General features: G+C 36.4%; 1 protein-coding gene across 1 annotated transcript; it reads right to left on the reverse strand.

The window, feature by feature from the left end:
- Positions 1-905: 905 nt before the first annotated feature.
- On the reverse strand, positions 906-1,892 carry LOC143678773 (olfactory receptor 10X1-like). Its single transcript, XM_077155710.1, has one exon. It carries the CDS (start codon positions 1,890-1,892, stop codon positions 906-908), a length of 987 nt encoding a protein of 328 aa, XP_077011825.1.
- Positions 1,893-23,006: the final 21,114 nt, after the last annotated feature.

A 23,006-nucleotide genomic window follows, 5' to 3' on the forward strand; every position in this document is an offset into this window, starting at 1 on the left:
GATAACTCTCTATTCTTCTGTGCTATAACCACTGTGGTGTTTATAATAGTTACAATTGTGACAGAAAAAAGTTCATTCTCTATTTCCATTTTAATATATTATATGCATTTGTCAAAATTACTCCCAAACACCTCTCTTTATCAAATCCCTCAATATTGTAGCAGAGTTCCTTAACATTTGCTTTTGAATATCTCCGTCTTAGAGAAAAGAGTTGTCATTTGCAGTTCTCATCTGTGGATTCCCACAGGCATGAGTGGAATAGGCTATGTCCTGTGTACTCCTTCGAATCTATGTCCCAAGATATCCTGTGAACTCAGAGCTAGCACCTTACATTCATTGGAGAGCACAATCATGAACAGAGTGTTATCAAAAGTACTTTACTAATCAATATGATGTGAACTCTTCATAAATATATCTAAACTTAGATATGTAGAAATAGATAATTCATGGTAATATTTGGTATTGTTGCCATCAGAAATGGATTGCTTCCTGAGAAGCACAACCCAGGGTTTCACAGTCTTTCCTGAAGAAATTCCTCAATATTTACATTTTTAGATATTTTTAAATATCTCTGAGTACAATGTTCATATCTATTGCTTATTTCCTTCACACTTTTCTTGTCCCACTCCCTGAATGACCCAGAACACAGATTTGATTGGCAAAGCCTAGTAACAGCAGGAGTATTTTCCTACTGACAGTGAAAAATGGAAAGGTTGGACTATTTCCTTAACATGCTAAGGAAATGTTTGCAATGGTTGAGGTCCCAGACTCAGTCCCTTGTTCCCCATATCGAGCCTTTGGTAAAGGGCAGATGGTGTAAGATTCCACAGGGGTCACACGGTAAATGCCACCCTGGCTTCTGGGGACATTCCAGCATCCATTAAACCAGCAGCATCAAACAATGATCATTTATCCAAAGCAACTATCTTTCCCAGAAGCTTTCTGAGAGCATTCTTCATGTCCTTGTTCCTGAGGGTGAAAATGAGAGGGCTGAGGAAAGGGGTAAGGACAGTGTAAGGGATAGCTATGAGTGTGTCATCTCCTCCCGAGGCTTCTGGCTTCAGATAAACAATAGATGCAAAACCAAAATGGATGATGACCACTGTGAGGTGAGAGGCACAGGTGGAAAAGGCCTTCCGCTTGCCCTCAGCTGAAGGGATCCTGAGGACAGTGGAAAGAATGAAGATGTAAGTGAGGATGATGAGCATAAAGGTACCCAGCAAACCTGACACTGAGATCACTGTTACAATGAGTTTTGTGAAGTCACTGTCTAGACAGGACAACTTCACAATTGCCCGCATATGGCAAAAAAAGTGTTTCACAAGGTTAGGGTTACAGAAAAAGCCTCTGAATATCAGTGAAGTCTCTACCAGAGAGATGAAGAAGCCTGCAGCCCAAGCAGAGGCCACAAGTTGTCCACATACCATGTTGGTCATAAGCAAAGGATACCTAAGAGGGTTGCAGATGGCCAGGAAACGATCGTACCCCATTAAAGTAAAGATAATTGTGTGGGTGCCACCAAGTCCCAAGAAGAAACACATCTGCAAGCCACAACCTACAACTGAAATGCTTCTGTTCTTGGCCAGAAGATCTGCCAGCATCTTGGGAATGATAGTCAATGTATAACAGGTCTCAGAGAATGAGAGTGCACTGAGAAAGAGGTACATAGGGATGTGGAGGGCTCTGTCCACCCAAGTTAGACCCAAGATGGCCACATTACCCATGAGGGTGAAAAGATAGAGGCAAAGGAAGACCACAAAGATGAATGTCTTTATATCTGGATAATTAGAAAAGCCAACAAGGATGAATTCCTTCAGGATTGTCTGGTTGATCCATATTGTTTGAATGTCTGAAATCTGAAAGAAACAACAGATGAGTATTTCCAGAGTCATCAACTCATCGTTAGTCTTTGATATTATGAAAGGAAACTTGTGGTTTGAATAAGACAAAGAATCAGAGATTACAATTACCACGATTTTTTTTTATATTTAGTTTAGCAAAGCACCATGTTTGTTGTAGGTCACATACTCACTCATTATTCACTCATTCCTTTTTTCAGCAACCAATTCCCAATACCTCCCTTAGGCCAAAAAGACCTTCTCTAGCCAATTTTGAAAATGATTTTATACAATAAAATAAATATACTCCTGTTGACATCTAGATAAAGAGGGATTCAGGCACAGAGTGAGCCAGATTTGTATGAAATTCTGAAGGCTGAAAATAACTACTGAGTAGCTAATGGAGTCAGGATCCAACACAACAAGTTTCCCACGCTGTGTCATTCATAATATCTACTAAGGGAAGGTTGAATATTGATTTCCTAGTATTTTTAGGACTCAGTTGGGACAATAGCTTACAACTTGTCAGAGAAGATCAAAATCACCATCTCTTCCTGGAGAAGCTATTAAAGTCCCGACATTCTCCTTTACTCCTACTGTAAGTGCAGAGAAGGAAGATAGGATACTGCAAAACTCCTAGGATTAATAGTGGCTAATTAGGTTATGTTGATAGTGTTGGTAAAGAGATCCTTTATGAATGTGTGGTGCAGGTAGCAATTGAGATTTCACCTATTTCTTAGTTCAGTGTCCTATAAAATAAGTGCCATTTAGTCATTATGAAACTTTTAAAATTATATTGCTGATTTGCTCTCGCTTGCCTCTGGCTTCTACAACTTTTTATTCCTCCTTTTTAATAACACATTCCCTCAGCCTTGTATTATATTGAGCAGTTATTTTCCTGTCCTACATACCAAGATAATCAATAACTAGGTTTAGAAAGTTGTCAACATTTTGTTAAATTATTTCAAATATTTGGATATTTTGCACTTCACAGCATGCCCAAGAAGTGCATAGGACAACCATGAAGTGTTTATTATACCTGATTATTTTACTCATTTTAGAAATAAGATAGTTAAATCTAGGAAGTGGTGTATTTGGAATTAAAGCTCAATCATTTTGAGTTTAATTTATATTATTTCCTCCTTGAGGAAATCTCCCAATGTGGAATATAGAGCATTGTATGAAGGTAATAATGCCCAATAAATGTTGGGTGGGTGGAGTAATCATCAAGAAACAGTACATTATCTTAGACAATTTCGGTTTTACTTTGTTATTCAGCACTGTGGAGCATGTGATATTTGCGTGTGGAGACTGCACTCAAATTAATTTGGGTTCTGGCTGAAAATTAGCATTCCAATGGCAGAATCTAACTGGTAATTGGGAGTCAGAGGAAGCAGTAGGAACATGTTCTAAATTATAAATTATTCCATAAATAATACAAAACCTCTATGGACTCTGCCTCATAAGTTCCTTTGATTCTTTTGGCCTGTTAGATCTGATAAGATAAGACTATAAATCATGGGTATACACCCCTGCCCTAATATTATCACTTTTATAAATTTGTCTCTTCTCCATATTTCCTCTCAATGTAACTAGACCTTCCTATATGTGAGTAATCATCTCACAGTGATAGGAGAAGAGTAATTTTCTGTTCTCTTGACTAAATGTATATTTGGGAGGAGACTAACAAGACTTTAACAACCTCATGAAGTCTTTTGGTCTGAGTCATTTTGATGTCCAAATCCAAAGCAAAAAAAATATTGCCAAAACTAGGTCTTGGATTTGGTGTCCTTGTGGCAAAACCATCACTCTTGCTGTCATACTACCTGAAGAGTCTGATTTCACAGAGCATACATGCTCACCTCCAATACATTCCTTGTGGTTGCTTTAAAGTCACCATTAAAGCACTGAATCATTTTGGATATGCAAAGAGTCAGCAATACAAATTTGAAAATGAGTCCTCACTTTCGCAGTTTTTATTTAATTATCTGTTAAATACTCAATTCATGAATTATCAACTTTAGAATGCAAACGTCAGAATTCCACTTATCCTGGAATATCCTGTTACCCCTGAAAATGTGTATGTGTAGGGGTAACAGTATTCAACCACATTCCTCAATCTTTGCAGTTCTCCCTTACCTCCATTTCACTATGTCAGACTTTAGGAATATGGGTGCACTGACCACAAATAATGCAATCTTTCTAAAGTCAAAGAGATATGGTAATTTGGAGAAAATACATAATTTTATGTTAAGGATCCCCTTTCTATAGTGACACTTTATTAAGAGAAGGCAGTCACACCATTTGGAATAGTTTCCTACCTTGTGTATTTTCTCAGGGTTCCAAAGCCTATTTCTGTCGTGGTCATTTTCCAAGAGTGTCTTCATATTGTTGGAAGCATGCTTTTTTCTCCACTCAAAAGAGGCAGAGATCAGCTAACTATGAAAACATCGGCCTAGAACTCTGAATTCTTAACGTGTCACCATTAGTTTGGTCACCTTGAGAAGGTCTTTGCATCTTCAGAACCTGAGTTTCCCCAGTAGGGAAGTAAGAATAAATGTCTGCATACATGCAAATATCATCCTTATAGGGCTCTAAATTTTCATGATATGATTTATGAGTCTGAGCCATACCTACTGTAGTTAGTTTCCAGTATCCATTAAGTAAAATGATTTATAATCTTTACTTCTACCAGTTTAGAAATATTCTCTGTTTATCATCAGGGACTGTAGCTTCTCAGCTCTAGAGATTTAGTTCTGGCTAGGAGACCCTAGGGGATTCCTCTCTCCCTTTCATCAGAGGAAGCAGAAAACTTTCTCACTCTACTTTGTAATTTGCTCTCATTAGTTACAGGGCTCTGGGCAGCATGTGACTTGTAAAACTCAACTGGAAATCTTTGGGGACTTAAAAGTTTCACAGATAATATCCTATACATAAATACAGGATACTGCTTCATAGCTTTTGTTCTGGCAGGGAGGTGTTAATTGGAAGTTGCATATCAAATGCTCATTCCATTGACTCTCCTACTCACCATGGCCACACTCACTCTTTATTCTGAGCACTGACTCCCTTCTGGGGTATTTAATAGAAGTGTACATTGTTTGAATTAAACACCGTGGGAAAACTCAAAAAGTATAAGAAAGTCTCCATGTAGGGATTTAACTGAACAACCGTTTGGCAAAGAAGGCATGGTTGACCATAGATCTAGCCAGCTATTTCAGTGGAAGTCAAAGGTGGAAATGCAGTTATCCACAAAGGATATTTGGAAAGTACTATTATCTAAACAGCATGCAAAATTAGAAAAATTTGTGTGAAGTTTTTATGAAGAGGAGAAATATTTGAAAGAGACAGAAAGGAATCTATTGTAAGAATGACTTCAAGTGCATGGAAGCAATGGTCTGGACCTCAGAGATCTTGTTGGGCCATGAGAGCAGACCCACCTATGTGTATGGAAGGGGCAGGTCTTCCCCTGCACCTGTAGGAGGCGGACAATCTTGACCTGCTCTTGAAGGGATATGCCTTATAATCCATTGTTTAGGAAGAATGACACCACCCCAGTGCTCAGGGAGGAGGGGGCCTGTACCCTGGCATTCACAGAAATTCTGATCACCATTCTTATGCTCAGATAGTGTGGGGCCTACACCTTAGTGCTCTGGGGAAGCCTGGCTCAAGCACTACATACTTGAAAAGGGTTGTGATGCTCCTCCATTATGTCTGGAGGACAAAGTAGCAAGCCACAGATGGCTCTCAGATCTTGAAATCTAATGGTATTTGCCCTACTGCGTTTCAGACTTATTTGGGAACTAGGATCCCTCTCTTCATTCTAATTTTTCCTTTCTGGAAGGGAATAGTTTATCCTATGACTGTCTCATCATTGTACACTGGAAATAGATAACTCATTTTAGAGGTTTCACAGGCACAGAGATGGAGAAGAATTTTGTCCCAGGAGGGACCTTACCAATAGTGATTTGATGAGCCTTAGTACTTAGATTTATTTTAAAAAGGCTTAAGGGATGTTGAGAAAGAATTATATAATTCTCCATTTGGGATGTACATTTTTTGTTAGAGTCCATTGGTGGACTGTGAGGATTGAATCATGTCCACCACTAAAGAAATGTTCATGTCCTAACCCTGGTCCTGTGGGTGTAAGCCCATTTGTAAATAGGACTTTTGAAGATTTTATTAACATGTGCGAAACTGAATATGGAAAGCCTAATTCATTATGGCCAATGTCCTAATAATCAAAGGAACTTGAACATAGAAAGAGAAAACATGAGGAGGAACCAGAAGCTGGAAGTCAATGGAAGGCAGAAGAGAAAGAAAATACTACCACAAGCTTTGCCTTGTGATGGGACAGTCAAGGTTCACTGACAGCCAGCTCCAGAATGCCAGAGTCCTTATGGCAAAAGCATTACCTTGTTCATGACTCAATTTTAGACTTTTCCTACCTTAAAGCCTTAAGCTAATAGTTCTCAGGGTTTAACTCAACCCATTTTATGGTTTTTGTTTTAACAGCTATGACAGTAATGTAAATCTCTTTGGGAAATAGTTTGTCAATTTCTAAATATGTTTCTTTCTTTTTTTTTTTTTACCACAAGTTACCATAAACTCACTTTTCCCAGTTCTTCAATTCTAAATACAACCAAAGAAACCATAAGTAAATCAACAGACATTCATAAGAGGTCTCTGAATGGTGTAAATGAAAGGTAATTATCTTGCGATGTCAAGGATTGCAGAATGATACACTATGAATTTTCAAGTTTTCCTTTTTTATCACCCATATATCCCAGATGGAACCCTAGAGAGCTCTGAAATTTTTATCAACAGGCATAGAAAAATGAAGAAATGAAAGAAAGAATAGAAAAAAAAGAGAATGACATGAAAGAAACAAATGGAAAGAAAAATGGAAAGAAAGAGAGAAAGAAAAGAAAAGAAAAGAAATCTATCTTCTTAGAGACCATGAAAGAGTAAGCCCAGCAAGGACTTAAAGGGGAGACTCATATCCAATGAGAATTAGATCCTAATCTGGCTGCAGCTATAGTGCCTTCAGAGCTGGGGAACCAGTGCAGCCCACTACACACCAACCAGGTAGACCTCATCTTCCCACAATAGTGTTGCCAATGGAATCTGGATGGGAAAACCATCTATGGTAAATTGAATTACGTGCCCAAGCAAAAGCATGTTTTTAATCTTAATCCACAACTTTGTAAGTGTGAATCTATTGTAAATAGGACCGCTAGATGATGTCATTTTTAGTTAAGCTGTAGGTCAACTGAATGAGGGTGGTTCTTAGTCTGAATTACTGGAGGCCTTATAAAGTGAACCTGGAAGTCACAGAAGCAAAAACGGAGAGGACATTGCCATATGATGGGAGGCACGGATTCAAGCCAAGCAACCCCAAGTATGGCTGGCAGCTGGCCCCAGAACAAACTCCAGGAGAAAGCAAATCTAAACAAGGTAACTGACTGCAAAAATAGAAGATTTAATAGGGTCAAGAGCCTCCTAACATTGTATCTAAAATGTCCAGTATACAATTGAAAATATTTGTTATGCAAAAATGAGGAAAATATAAATTAAAAAAACAATTAATTTGTCAATATTCCACGAATCAGATATTAGAACAGTTTGACAAGCATTTTGGAGCTGTCTTCATAAATTCCATTTAACAAGCAGTTACAAGTTTCCTTGCAACATGTGAAAAATAGAAAATGTCACCAAAGTACTAGAAATTATTTTTAAAAACATAGATTATGAAAATGAAAAATACAATAATCAAAATCAAAAATCTAAGTCAAAGGGTTCAATAGCTGAGTGGACATGATAGAAGATAGAACACAGAGCAGTAGAATGTACTTAATCTGAACAACAGTGAGAAAATAGACTAAAATACCAATGAACAGAGACTAAGAGACCTGAGGTAAAATAACAAATGATCTAGCATTTGTAGCAACACCATCCTGGAAGGACAGGAGAAAGAACATGAGGTTGAAATATTACTAAAATAAGTAAGTCTTTGAAGAAACTTTTTCAAATTTCACCATATTTGCAGAATCAAGAAGCAGCAAAAAACTAAGTAGGATAAATCCAAAGAAATTAATGTCAACAGCATCATAATTAAACTTCTGAAAGTCAAAGATACAAAACTTAAAATAGATAAACAGCCACACACATGCACACACACTCACACACACATATTTAGGGAAATGACACATATAAGATGGAACACAAATACAATGGACATTAGGTTTCTCACCAGAAACCATAGAGTACAGAAGGAAACAGAGCAATATTTTTCAACCACAAATAGAAAAATACTGCTAAGTAAGAATCCTGTATTCAGACAAAATATATTCTTTAGGAATGAAGGGATAATGAAGGCATTTTCAAAAGAACGAAAATTAAGATAATTTTTTTACTAGCATGCTACACTTAAAAAATGGCTAATGGAAACTGTCCAAAGAGAAAGGAAATGTTAACATAAGAAGTGATTTGAACTTTATAAAGGAAGGAAGAACAATAAGATGGGTACAAAGAGATAAATCTAACAAACTTCTTTGGAAATTTTCTTTTTGAAATACATCAATTAGATTTGACAGTTGAATAAAAACGTGTATCAACCACTGTTGTGGCACTCAATGTATGTAGAAAAACATTGAGACAATCATCTTTTAAAAGCAGGTGGCCAAAGGGCACTAAATGAAAGGAAGATTTCAGCACCTCACTTAAAGTGGTAAAATATTTATATAGTAGGCTGTGACAAGTTATATATGCATTTTCTAATACATATGGTAACCACTAAGATAAATGTATATACTCAAAACAGTGTAAATAAAATGAGATGACATTTTTACTCTCAGGAAACCAATGGAAGACAGATTAATGAAAGACAAGGAAATTGAACAGAAAACAAATAATAAAATGACAGACAACCCCAAATCTGTCAACTATTACTTTAAATGTTAGTGGTCTAAAAACACAAAGTAAGCCACAGCAATTGGCAGAGTGGATAAAAAAGGCACAACTATAAACTGACTATACAAAACTTACTGCAACTACAATGTTATCTTGATTGTAAAAAAGAAAAAGCTACAGCATGCTAACATTCTCTTTTAAAAAAAATCTGATAGAATCACTTCAAAGCAAAAAAAAAAATTTACTGGGACAAAGAAGGTCATTTAATAGTGAAGAAAGTATCAATCCATCAAGAAAATATAGTCATACCTAAATGTGAAAGCACCAGACAAAAAGGCCTCAGAATACATGAAGCAAAACCAGATAGGCTTGAAAGGAAAAGTAGAAAGATTCATCATTATACTTGGGGATTTCAACTCCCCACTATCAGCAATTAATAGTTCTATTATAAAGAAAATTAGGAAAGGTATAGAAGAACTAAATGACACTTCAACCAACAATAACAAATTGATGTTTCTAAAACATTCCACAAAACTAAATTGCAGAATACACATTGTTTCTGAGAACACATGGAATATTCACTGATATAGGCAATATCCTGGGTCAAACAGGTGTTGTTTTTATTGTCATTTAAATATAAATATTTTCTTGTTGAATTTAAGTTATTTTATTTGCCCATGAGTTATATAGAAGGGATGTGAACATTTTTCGCCTGGCTTTTTTCCCTTCCCGGCTATTATAAGAACGGCAGCACTGAGGCTTATATAGTTGGTTGGCCCAGATAAAATCAGGAGGGCATCATGGAGGCATAGGTTGAGTAGGAAGAATATTTAACCTGAAATAGGAAGAGTGGGGATGTTGAATGTAAAATAGAAAGTAAAGTGATAATGATGGTGTGAAGAGATCCAGTAATTTCCGCCTTATATTAAAATTATGAGGTGTGGACAAAGTTGTTAAAAACAACTATTTCAGGTCGCTGGAAAATAACCAAAGGCAGACAGAAAGTTGAGAAACATTTACTCTCAAGAGACTGATATATTATTACACCAAATAAGATTTGTGAGATTGAAACATTTTTTGCTTGGGAGTGATCCCTAGCCAGTGACGTTGTCTTGCCGCTTCCCAGAGCTTGTGATTACATGGTTGGTGTGTTTGTTTGAAGCCCATGGACCCCAGAAAATTATGTTCTTAAAGCCATTTGTATAGGTGGGTATAGACCTATTTTGGTGGGACTTTAGGTTGTTTCAGACGAGGGTTTCCCCAGGATGGGTCTTAATCCTCTTACTGGAGTCCTTTATAAGAGGATAAAGGACCCCTAGAAAAAAAATAAGTAATTTAAAAAGTATTTACAGAAAAAAGCCCCCAAGAGAAGCTGGGAGGCAAAGACACAGTGAAACTGACGCGAGGAAGCCACTGAAGAGAGAAGCCAGAAGCAATGAAACCTGGGAGAGACGATCCAGCACTTGGCACCAGGTGCCTTGCTATCTGGCAGAGGAGCCCAAGCTCCCCATAACCAGTTTTTCAAGACGGCATTGTCATCTTGATGCCTTAATTTGGACATTTTCATGGCCTTAGAATTGTAAACTTGTAAGCTAATAATTCCCATTGTTAAAAGCCAGTCCTTTTCTAGTATATTGCAATTATTCAGCTTTACCAAACAAATTTTGGCACTGAGAGTAGGGTGCTGAGATGCAAATACCAAAAATGCTGGAGTGGCTTTATAAATGGGTAAGAAAAAGATTCTGGAAGAATTGCAAGATGCTTGATAGAAAAGGCCTGGGTTGCTTTGAAGAGACTGATGGTAGAAATATGGACTTGAAAAATACATCTAATGAGGCCTTACACAGAAATGATGAATGTGTCATCACAAACTGGAACAGAGATATCCTCATTTTAAAGAGACAGAGAATTTGGAAAAATTGAGTCCTGATGTCAGGTGGAGGGCAGAACACGAAAGTGATAAGCTAGGATATTTATCTGAAGAGATTTCCAAATTGAATGTGGAAAGTCAGGCTTGGCTTCTCCTTGAAACTTATTTCCCATCTCAGCCCTTCCATTATACAATATATGTCATTTTGTGTCTGGCTTATTTCAGTCAACAGGATGTCATCAAAAGTCACCCATGTTGTAGCATATATAACAATTTCATTCCTTTTGTGGCTGAATATTATTCAATTGCACATGCATACCACATATTGTTTATCTTTTAATTTTGTTGATGGACATTTGTGTTGCTTTTACCTTTTAGCTATTGTAAATAATGCTGCTATGAACATCCTCACCAGTACTTGTGAACTTTCCATTTTTTAAATAATATCTATTGTGTTGGTTGTTAGGTGGTATCTCATTGTGGTTTTGCTGTGTATTTCATAATGGCTAGTGATGCTGAGCATCTTTATTACTTTGTTAAGCTGTCAGAATGCAAAAAAGCAGAAATGGAATGGCTTTTATAAAGGGAATTTAATAAGTTTCAAGTTTATATTTCTAAGGCTAACAAGATGTTACCTTCACTCCTAAAAGGCTGATGTCTTCCAGAACACCTTTGTCAACTGGGAAGGCATGTGGCTGGCTTCTGCTGGTCACTTGCTCCTAGATTTTGTTGCTTTCGGCCTCTGTTCTTGTGGGATTCCTCACTTTGCTTTTTTGGGGCTGGTTTTCATCCTTGGGCTTCCTTTGGCTCTCTCCAGTTTCTGGCTTTCTGTTGACCTGCTGGGCTCTCTGCCTATGTCTAGGCATCTGCTCTCTCTATTGGCATTCCAGACATCTTCAAACATGTTTTTATCTGTCAACTCTTAAGCAGTTGTTCTCCAAGCATCTGCATCTAAGGTTTCTTCAAAATGTTTCCCCTTTTAAAATTCTCTAGTAAACTAATTAAGACCCACCTTGAATTGGCAGAATCACATCTTCATCTAACCAAAAGGTCATACGACAATTGGGCATGTCATATCTTCCTGGTGATAATCTCTTCAAAATGTTTCCACCCTACCATTTTGAATCAGGATTAAAAGAAAAGGCTGCCCCACAAGATTGCATAAGTATTAAAACATAACTTTTCTGGGGTACATAATGATTTCAAACCGGCACAGCATGTTTTCAAGTGTTTATTGCTGATAAGTTTTTCCTATCAGTTATCATACTTTCAGCTCCAGAATTTCATTTTGGTTTGTTTTTACAATTTATTGATATTCTCTATTTTTTGTCATATCCTTTCCCTAGTTTCCCTTAGCTCTTTGAGCGTATTTAAGACTGTTTGATTTAAAGTTGTCTAGTAACACCAGTCTGTGCTTCTACAAGGAGAGTCTCTGTCAGGTTATTTTTTTTTAGGTGAATGGTCATACTTTCATGTTTCTGAGCATACTTAGTAATTTTTTCTTGAAAACACAACATTTGGAATATTTTAAAGTGGTAATTCTGAGAAACAGGTTCTTCCTCAAACACAGATGTTACAAATGTTGTTTGCTGTAGGTTGTGGCTGTTTGTCTATTGATTTTTTTTTGTTTTTTGCATGGGCAGGCACTGGGAAATGAACCTGAGTCTCTGGCATGGTGGGTGAGAACTCTGCTACTGAGCCACTGCTGCCCACCCTGTCTATTGATTTTATAAGGTTTTTAAGAAAGATTTTCATTCTTTGTCATATTCAGGTTCTTAAGTCTCTGATTCTTTAACTTGTGTTCAAAAAATGTTTTTGATGGTATACTTGAATGCTTGGAGGTGAAAAAGAATGAAAGAAAGGAAGAAATAGAGAAGAAAAAAGAAGAAAAATACCTATAATGACCTCCCTCCTCTGCCCTGCTAAAAAAAAATAAAAATAAAAATAAAAAATCCATCTCCCAGGCTTTGCAGATTGGCTCTGTGCTGGGAAATTTCAGTCAACCCTTAACAAGGCTGTTAACAACTCTGCCTTTGTCTTTACTTCATGCTTTGACTGAGCCTAGAGATGGGCCAAATTTGAAAACTTAATGTCTTCTCAATTCTTCTCTGTATGGGCATCCTGCATTGGCACACACATGGCTTTCTGAGTTTCCCAGAATGTCTCCACTACCGAAGAAACTCTCTGTCCAGATTTGTCTCAAGATATTGGTGCTCTTTTGTGTGTTTCAACCATACATTCTTGGTTGACAATCCGATGACTGTAGGCTGTTGATTCCCTTGTCAATGATTTCAAGGATTACCTGCTGCTTTTGTGCCCTGAATGAATTCCGTGTTAGGTGAAACAAAGGCAGACACCTTATGTCAATCCTTTAGGTAGCCCCAATAAGGTTAGAGCAGAGAAACACAATTTTTTGTGACTAAGGTCTGTTCTTCTTCCTCTGGAGCCAAAGACCAGGCTTCTATACTTGGAATGTGTCTTTAAAGCTGTCACCAAGCTGGGGAGGTGGTGGATCAAGGGCAAGTCAAAATGCCACAAAGCTTTCTGACCATTTCTAAGTTGCCTTTTCCTTTATTTTGTGTTCTCTTGCGTAAACCTTTGCCTGTTTTCCATAGTTCTAAAAATGTTAGTTCTGATAGTTTTTATTTGACTTTTCAGTGTGTCAGTGTAGGCATTGGTGCTTGGAGCTGTCTATCCCACCATTTTCTCTGATGTCATTTTGATATTGAAGATTGAATTTGGAAAACTGATACTACTGGTTTTCAAGTCTTGTCATAAACCTAATATAATCAAAATAGTGTGGTATTGGTGGCTGGGTAGACACAGAAGTCAATGGAAAGGAAAGGCGTTCAGACATAGACCCAAACATACAATTAAATTATTTTAAATATGGTGCCAAGGTATTTCAACAGAAACAAAGATTAACTTTATAAGAATTGGTGCTGGGATAATTGTGTATTCATGTGCAAAAAAAAATGAACTTCGATCCTTTCCTCAGAGCATATAAAAATTTAAGTTAAAATGCACATAGATCAAATGTAAGATTTAAAGTTATGAACTTACAGAAGAAATCATAGGAGAAAAATTTTATCTTAAATAATCCTTTTAAAAACAAAATTAAAAAAACAATTCAAGAAATTGGACTTCATTCAAAATGAAACTTTTGCTCTTCAAAAGAATCTGTTAAGAAAATGAGCATCAAAAGAATCTGTTAAGAAAATTAAGCTTCCATGTAATTAGGTTGTTTAGTTAAACTGACCAGACAGATTAAATTAGATGTGTGCTACAGAAAATTTTAATTTTGGACCAAATAAATGTCTCTTCCTTTGGTCTCATACAGTAGTTGAAGTTTTAAAATACAGACAATGTCTTCTTTTATCTTGTACTCTGATTTACCTTAGTCCTAACAAGGTCCATTACATCATATATGTAATTGCAGTTTGATTTCCTTTTCACTTTCTTTAACAGTTGCCGGTGGAGTAATGCTAAGTTTCAGAGATGTGGAACTCGAACTCTGAGTCTCAGGTTCACACAGATATCCAATGTTCCACGGAATTACAAGATTATGAACACAGATTACATTGTCTCCGAATTTAGAAATAACAGTTAAAACTCAGGACCATATGTGACTGCTATAAGAACTTCCCATCTAGAAACCTTTACAATGAGCCTTATTTGAACACTCTGTACTCCTTAATCACCGATTACCCAATCTCTGCCCACTTTGTATCCCCTAATAATCTATGCAGTTGAATTCAATTTTCAGAGTTTGCTCCTTAAATTTAGTTTGTCTTTGTGAGACCATACATTATTTATCCATTTGTTTTTGGCTTATTTCATTCAACATAAAGTCCTCAAGGTTCGTTCAACTTGTGACATGCCTCACAACTTTGTTCCTTCCTGCAGCTGCTTGATATTGCATTGTTTCTATACACCGTGATGTACCCTTAGGCCACCTCCGTCCATTGCATTGTGAGTAATGCCACCATAAACACCAGTGTACAAGTGACTATTCATGTACCTGCTTTCAGACTTGGTCTAGTTACAGGGTTGCATGATCATGTGGCAGCCCTTTACTTAGTCTCCCGTGGAAAAATCACCTGAACTCCAGGGGGGCTATACAATTCTACTTTCCTAAAAACAGTGAATAGTTATATATCTCTATCTTCATCTTCTCCAGCACTTGTATCTTTGTGTCTATTTTTAAAACAGTTTTATTCACACACCATACAATCCATCTTAAGTGAACAATCAATTGGTTCCTGACATAATCACATAGTTATGCGTTCACCACCACAATGTATGTTAGACATTTCCATTTCTACCACAAAGAAAGAAGAGGAGAAAAGAAAAAAAGAAAAAGAGAAACACCACCACCAAGAATCCATACCCCTCCCTTATGTCCCCCTTTTATTGACATTTAGCTTTGTCATATTGCCTTAGTTGCAATTAATGAAGGAACACTACAATATTACTGTTAACCAGTAACATTAGTTTGCATTAATTATATTTTTCCATTTGCCAATCCATTTTTAACACCCTGCAGTGGTGACCTTCAATTGTTCTTACCCAAGTAAAAACTTTCTTATATTTGTACACTTAATCACCATCATTGTTCACTCTAGGATTCTCTATGTTATACAGTCCCATTTTTTATCCTCTATTTTTCCTTCTGATGTCGTACATGTTCCTAGTCTTCCTCTTTCAACCATACTCACAGGTTTGTTCATTATACTTACAATATTGTACAGCCATCACATAACTTTGTACTATCCATTTCTGGATTCCAGTCAATCCAGTTGAATTTTCTTACTCTTTCAGCATCAAGTACACAAACACTATCCTCTTTCTAACTTCTGATAACTGTGTTCTCAATTTTCACTCTAATAGTTTGTTCATTACAGTTAGTTTATGTAAGTGAGACCATACAGCATTTGTCCTTTTGTTTCTGGCTCATTTCACTCGACATAATGTCCTCAAGGTTCATTCATGTTTTTACATGTTTCATGACTTTATTCTGTCTTACACCTGCATACTATTCCATTGTGTGTATATACCACAGTTTATCCACTTGTCTGTTGATGGGTATTTGGGCTCTTTACATCTTTTGGATAATTCTGCTATAAACATCAGTGTTTAAATGTCTGTTAATGTCCCTGCATTCAGTTCCTCTGTGTGTATACCTAGTAAAGTGATTGTTGGATCATATGGCAATTTTATATTTAGTTTTTTGAGGGATTGCCAAACTGCCTTCCAGAGTGCATGTACCATTCTAAAATACCACTAACAGTGAATGAGTGTGCCTATTTCTCAACATGCTCTTCAACATTTATAGTTTTCTGCTTTTTTTTTATAATAGCCATTGTAGTGGGTGTGAAATGATATCTCATTGTGCTTTTGATTTGAATTTCTCTAATTGCTAGTGAACTTATTTTTTTATAAGTTTTTGAGCCATTTGAATTTCCTCTTTGGAAAAGTGTCTATCCATGTCTTCTGCTCATTTTCTTAAAAGTATGCAATATTCTTTTTTGTAAATTCTCTATAGCCAATTGATTCTCATAGAATTCTTTAATTGATTTTTGACAAACTCTTAGTATTTATAGCAATCTAGAGTTGTAATCGACTCAAATGCTGGTTGAAATTTTCATTTATATAAAGATAGAAGTGAAACAATGAATATGCATAGGAACTTTACTCATTCATCAATAATGTGACTTCTTTCTTGAATTACATAATAGTTTTCAAATACAGTATGTATATGTCCTCAGTTTTCTGTTATTCACAATATAACAATGGCAGACAGTATATTTTTAAATTTAACCTGCATCATTAGCATTTTCTTTGTCATTTTCTTAGTCTAGACCAAGGATTGGCAAGCTATTGTCCTTGGGCCAAATCTGGTCAGCTGACCATTTTTTAAAACTTTTTTTATAGTACAATATAACATATATACAAAGAAAAGAAAGAAAAAAGCAATAGTTTTCAAAGCACTCTTCAAAAAGTAGTTATGGGACAGATCCTAGAGTTTGTCGTGGGCTATCATACCATCCTTTCAGTTTTTTTTCCTTCTAGCTACTCCAAACATTGAAGGCTAGAAGGAATAAATATATATTTTTTTATCATCACATCGACTTTTTTTGTGTGTGTGAAAAATAACATATATACAAAAAAGCAATAAATTTCAAAGTCCATTGCAACACTTAACTGTAGAACAGATTTCAGAGTTTGGTATGGGCTACAATTCCACAATTTCAGGATTTTACTTCTAGTCGCTCCAAGAGACTGGGGACTAAAAAAAATATCAATTTAATGATTCAGCAATCATACTTGTTTATTAAACCCTACCTTCTCTGTATAACTCTACCATCACCTTCGATCTTTCTATCCAATTCTTTAGGGGTATCTGGGCTATGGCCATTCTAACTTTTTCATGTTGGAAGGGGCTGCTAATAATATGGCATAAGGAGATGGAATTAGTTGATTTTCTGGAGAGGCTGAACCCTCTAGATTTCAGGACTTATCTAATTCAGAGACCCATCTGGAGGCTGTAAGTTACTGGAAAGGTTCCCTAGTGCATGAAACCTTTTTAGGATCTTATATATTGTCCTACGTGTTCTTTAAGATTGACTGGAATGGTTTTGGTTGGGGTTTGGCAAGTTATGATAGGTACCAATGTCTAACTGAATCTTGTGTAAGAGTGATCTCCAGAGTAACCTCTCAACACTATTTGAACTCTCTCAGCCACTGATACTTTATTATACTCCTTTTCCTCCTTTTGGTTAGGATGAAATTGTTGATCCCAGGGTGCCAGGGCTGGTTCATCCCTGGGAGTCATCCCCCACACCACCAGTGAGAATTTTACCCTGGATGTCATGTCCCACATAGCGGGAGGGCAATGATTTTACTTACAGAGTTGTTGTGCCTATTTTTCAAATGGGCTGTTTGTCTTGTTGTTGAGTTGTAGAATCTTTTTATATATTCTGGATATTAAACCCTTGTCTGGAATGTGGTTTCCAAATATTGTCTTACATTGTGTAGGCTGCTTTTTACTTCCCAGACAAATATCTTTATTGTGGGAAAGCATTAAATTTGGAAGAGAGCCCATTTATCTATTTCTTCTTTAACTGCTCACTCTTTGCATGGAAGGTCTAAGAAACCATCTCTTATCACAAGATCTTTAAGATATTTCCCTGTATTTTCTTCTTCTAAACATTTTATGGTCTTAGCTCTATTACTTAGGCCTTTAGTCCATTTTGAGTTAATTTTTGTATAAGGTGTGAGATATGGGTACTCTTTCATTCTTTTGTATATGGGTATCCAGTCCTCAAAGCACCATTTGTTGAAAGGCTGCTCTGTCCCAGTTAAGTTGACTTGTTTGCCTTATCAAAGATCAACTGGCCATAGGTAAGAGTGTCCGCATCTGGACCTCAATTTGATTCTATTGGTCAGTATATCTATCTTTATGCCAGTGCCAAGCTGTCTTGATAACTGTAGCTTTGTAGTATGTTTTAAAGTCAGGTAGTGTGAGACCTCACACTTCATTTTTATTTTTCAAGATATTTTTACCTATTTGGGACATTCTGCCCTACTAAATAAACTTGATTATTGTTTTTCTATTTCTGTAAAGAAAGATGTTGGGACTTTAATTGGTATTGAATTGAACCTATAAATAAATTTAGGTCGAATTGATAACTTAACTATATTTAGATTTCCAATCCATGAACACATTGTATCCTTCCATTTATTTAAGTCTTCCTTGATTACTTTTAGCCAAGTTCTGAAGTTTTTTTGGGTATAGATCTTTTATGTCTTTGGTCAAATTTATTCCTAAATATTTTATTCTTTTGGTCGCTACTGTAAATGTAGATTTTTTTCTTGATTTCATTCTCAGAGTGCTCATTTCTGGAGTATAGAAACACTACTGATTTTTGTGTGTTGATCGTGTATCTTCCACTTTGTTGTACTCCTTTATAAGATCTAGTGGCTTTGCTGTAGATTTTTTTGGATTTTCTACATATAGGATCACATTATCTGCAAACAGTGAAAGTATTACTTCTTACTTACTAATTTAAATGCCTTTTATTTATTTTTTCTTGCCTAATTGCTCTAGCTAGAACCTCCAGCATAGTGTTGAATAAGAGTGGTGACAGTGGCATCTTTGTCTTTTTCCTGATCTTAGAAGGAAAGCTTTCAATCTTTCCTGATTGAGTATGTTGTTAACTGTGGGTTTTTCACATATTCCTTGTATCAAATTCAGGAAATTTATCGATGTGATATAGTACTTTAATTGATTTTCTTGTGTTGAACCAGCCTTGTATACCTGGAATAAAGCCTGCTTGGTTATGGCGTATAATTCTTTGATGTGCTGCTGGATTCAATTTGCAAGTATTTTGTTGGTGATTTTTGCATCTATGTTTATTATAACTTTCTTTTCTTGTAGAATCTTTGCCTGGCTTTGATATTAGGGTAATGTTGGCTCCATAGAAGAGTTAGATATCTTTCCGTCCTCTTCAATTTTTTGAAGAGTTTGGGTAGGATTACTAATTCTTTCTTGAATGCTTGGTAGAATTCACATGTAAAGCACCTGGTCCTTAACTTTTCTTTTTTAGGGAGGTTTTCCTGACAGGTTCACTCTCTTTACTTGTGATTAGTTTGCTGAAGTCTTCAACACAGCAATCAGAAGGGAGAATCTTCAAAGCAGCAGTCAGAAGGGACGGAAGGTGAAACTGGAAGTGCCAAAGGAAAAACAACATATTTACAATCCCCATTTTCATCTTCTATGTCCAAACAAGTATTTAGTTATCCTTTCAACAAATATTTATTGAGGACCCACTATGTGCCAGGAATAGTCGAATGAACAGATGACATGTTAGTAAACTAGGCAAAAAAAAATCCCTGTTTTCATGGGATTCGAATTCTAGTGGGGTAGAAAAATTTTAAGCATACATGTGTTGGTTTGTAAGCTGCTGGATTGCAATATAACATAAATGGAATGGCTTTTATAAAGTGAATATAATAAGTTACAAGTTTATAGTTCTAAGCCTATAAAAATTTCCAAACTAAGGCAACCAGGGAAATATACCTTAATTCAAGGAAAGCTGATGAGTCAGGAACACTTCTATCAGCTGAGAAGGCTTGTGGTTGGCATTTGCTTGTTTCTTGCTGTTGGGCTCCATCGCATTCAGCCTCTGTCCCCATGGGGTTCTTCACTTTGCTTCTCCAGGGCTGCTTTTCATCTCTTGGCTTCCCTTGGTTCTCTCCATGCTTTGGTTTGCTTAACATTTCATGGTGACATCTGCTGGGCTCCAAGCATCTCCAAACTTCTGTTCTCCGAGGGTCATCATCTGCATCAGCTTTGCTCTGAAGTTTCTGTTGGCTCAGCCATTTCTGTGTTTTTCTCTAAAATATTTCCTGCTTAAAAGACTCTAGTAAACTAATCAAGACCCACATGGAAGGGTTGGAGCCATATTTCCATCTAATCAAAATGTTACAGTAACAATGGGGCACATCACATCTCCATGGAGATAATCTAATCAAAGTTTCGAACCTACAGTATTGAATCAGGATTAAAAGAAATAGCTGCCCCCGCAAGATTAGATCAGGATTAAAACATGACTTTTCTGGAGTACATAATATATTCAAACTGGCAAAAAACATAACTGAGTAAACTAAGAGATACAACTCATAGTATAAGAATCATGTCCTAGAGTGACTCTTCTTAACAGAGATTTGAATGAAGTCAGGAAATTGGCCTGTGGATTCTAGACAGAACAAACAAGAGCAAAGAAAATAAGGTAGAAAGAGTTTGTTGTGATATTATGTGAGCTTATCCTGTAATTCATATTCTGTTTCAGATCTTTCTCCCACAGTGGGATTATCCTCTCCCAAGAATTATCCATTATGACCTTGCCCCATCCTACCCCAAAAACAGTTTTCTGGATAATTGAATGAAACATCTGCATTGAAGCTTATAATGAAAGATGAGCTCTGAGAAACTGGCTTGATTTGTGAGCGACAAGGATTCCAAATCCTGGCTTCCTTGTTTTATTCCCCAGTAGTATTGGGACTTCATGGGTGGCTAGCCTCTTTCATTCTTACCTCAATGACCTGGTAGGGCAATAGCCCAAAGTTCCTGAAAGAGATGTGTGACCCACAAACTTTGTTCAACCATAAAACCTGGTAGAGGGAGGAAGTCAAATTTAGTTTGCTTGTTGAGTAGGCAACAAAAACACTGTGTTAGTTAGATTCAGTTGTCAACTTGGCCAGGTGAGCATATCTAGTCTTGTTGCTGAGGACATAAGCCAATGGTACCTGAACCTCATCTGTTGCCAATTACATCTGCAGTCGGCTAGGAGGCGTGTCTGCTGCAATGAGTGACGTTTGACTTAATTGGCTGGTGCTTAAATGAGAGATTGCAACGTAGCACAGCTAAGCAGCTCAGCATTCCTCATCTCAGCACTTGCAGCTCAGCCCAGGCCTTTGGAGATGCAGAAAGAAGTCACCCCGGGGAAAGATGTTGGAACCCAGGGGCCTGGAGAGAAGACCAGCAGAGACCATCCTGTGCCTTCCACGTAAGAAAGAACCTCAGTGGAAAGTTAGTTGCCTTTCCTCTGAAGAACTAACAAAATAAATCCCCTTGTATTAAAAGCCAATCTGTCTCTGGTGTGTTGCATTCCGGCAGCTAGCAAACTAGAACAAACACCTATACCTCAGAGCAATAATCTGGGACAGAAAGAACTACTCTAAAACATGTTGATTCAGTATCTTCAACATCATTCCCTCCTGGGAGCTCAGTTTAAGAAGATTATTTTTCTATAGAATGCAGAAGAGCTGACATTTTGCTATATATAAGGGTTAGACTGAGCCTGATTTTTTCAGAGGGCACAGAGACATATATTCTTTGATTCTAAATTGATTTTTAGGATTGGGAAAAAAATTTCTGTATAAATAAACTGGATCTTTAGTAATAGATGTGGCCTGTTTGTGAGGACATGGACTAATAAAATGTCAGGGCTGGGAGGAATTTAGTTTAAGCTCTTAATTTGGCTCTAGGGAGAAAAAAAACTTCTTGCTAGTTGGTTACCAAAACTAACTCAATTGAGTTGTTTTAGATTTCCAAGCAATAATTTACTTAGCTGTTAATCTCTCCTCATTTCCTTCTCTACCTGTGAAATGAATAATTCTTATATCAGAGGATTGCCTAAAGATGAAAAAATAGTGTATGTAAATTGTTTAACAAAGTATCTGTAAAGAGCAAATATTCAATTAACCTTAGGGATTCTTGGCTATTTTCTTAATTAAGAGGGGCCCTAAAGTCCTAAGGGATTTACTCTTTAACCCAAGTTTTCTCAATGAGCCAAATACAAGAGGTGTGGGGTTGTTAGTTCCCAGGCTCTGACCACAGACATTTTCCAAAGCCACAATTTCTCTCTTTTCTTTCAGTGTATTTTTTAAGTGTACAATGTGCAGTTTTAATTTATTCAGGAAATGATACAGTCATTAGTAACCATCTATTTCCATAATATTTTTATTGCCACCCCCAGCCCTAGGCAACCACTAATCCCACTCCTGTCTTGATAGATTTATATAGTCTGGAGATACCAGAATTGTGCAATATTTATCTTTCCCAATGACAACCCCTCCCTCAAAAATTAACTACCAAATTACTAATAACTTCCCTCAATTTCATTATGGTTTTACTATGTGACTTGCCTTTTCAATCACTGAATAGCACCTTGTTCAGGAAAAAAGGGTCAATTTCATTTTAATTGAATTCTTATCAATTCTTCAATCTTTTCATTTTGGGTTACAACTTCAGTGTGTAGTTTAAATACTGTTTGCCTATCCAAAGTTATTGAAGACATTCTCATATCTCACTTTCTAAAATTTCATTGTTTTTTCTTTCAAGTTTGTTCTTTAATAGCCTAGAAATTGAATTTTGCTGTTTTTTTTTTTATTAATTAACGGACAAAAAGAAATTAACCCAACATTTAGAAATCATATCATTCTACCTATGCAATCAGTAATTCTTAACATCATCACATAGATGCATGATCATCGTTTCTTAGTACATTTGCATCAGTTTAGAAGAACTAGCAATACAACCGAAAAAGATATAGAATGTTAATATAGAGAAAAAAAAATAAAAGTAATAATAGTAAGAACAAAACAAAACAAACCAAAACCTATAGCTCGGATGCAGCTTCATTCAGTGTTTTAACATGATTGCTTTACAATTAGGTATTATTGTGCTGTCCATTTTTGAGTTTTTGCATCTAGTCCTGTTGCACAGTCTGTATCCCATCAACTCCAATTACCCATTATCTTACCCTGTTTCTAACTCCTGCTGAACTCTGTTACCAATGACATATTCCAAGTTTATTCTC

Source organism: Tamandua tetradactyla, chromosome 4 (assembly GCF_023851605.1).
Source record: "Tamandua tetradactyla isolate mTamTet1 chromosome 4, mTamTet1.pri, whole genome shotgun sequence".
Lineage (NCBI taxonomy): Eukaryota > Metazoa > Chordata > Mammalia > Pilosa > Myrmecophagidae > Tamandua > Tamandua tetradactyla.

Coding starts and splice junctions, on each gene's coding strand:
- LOC143678773 (XM_077155710.1), bottom strand. CDS start 1,892: ATGACTCTGGAAATACTCATCTGTTGTTTCTTTCAGATTTCAGACATT.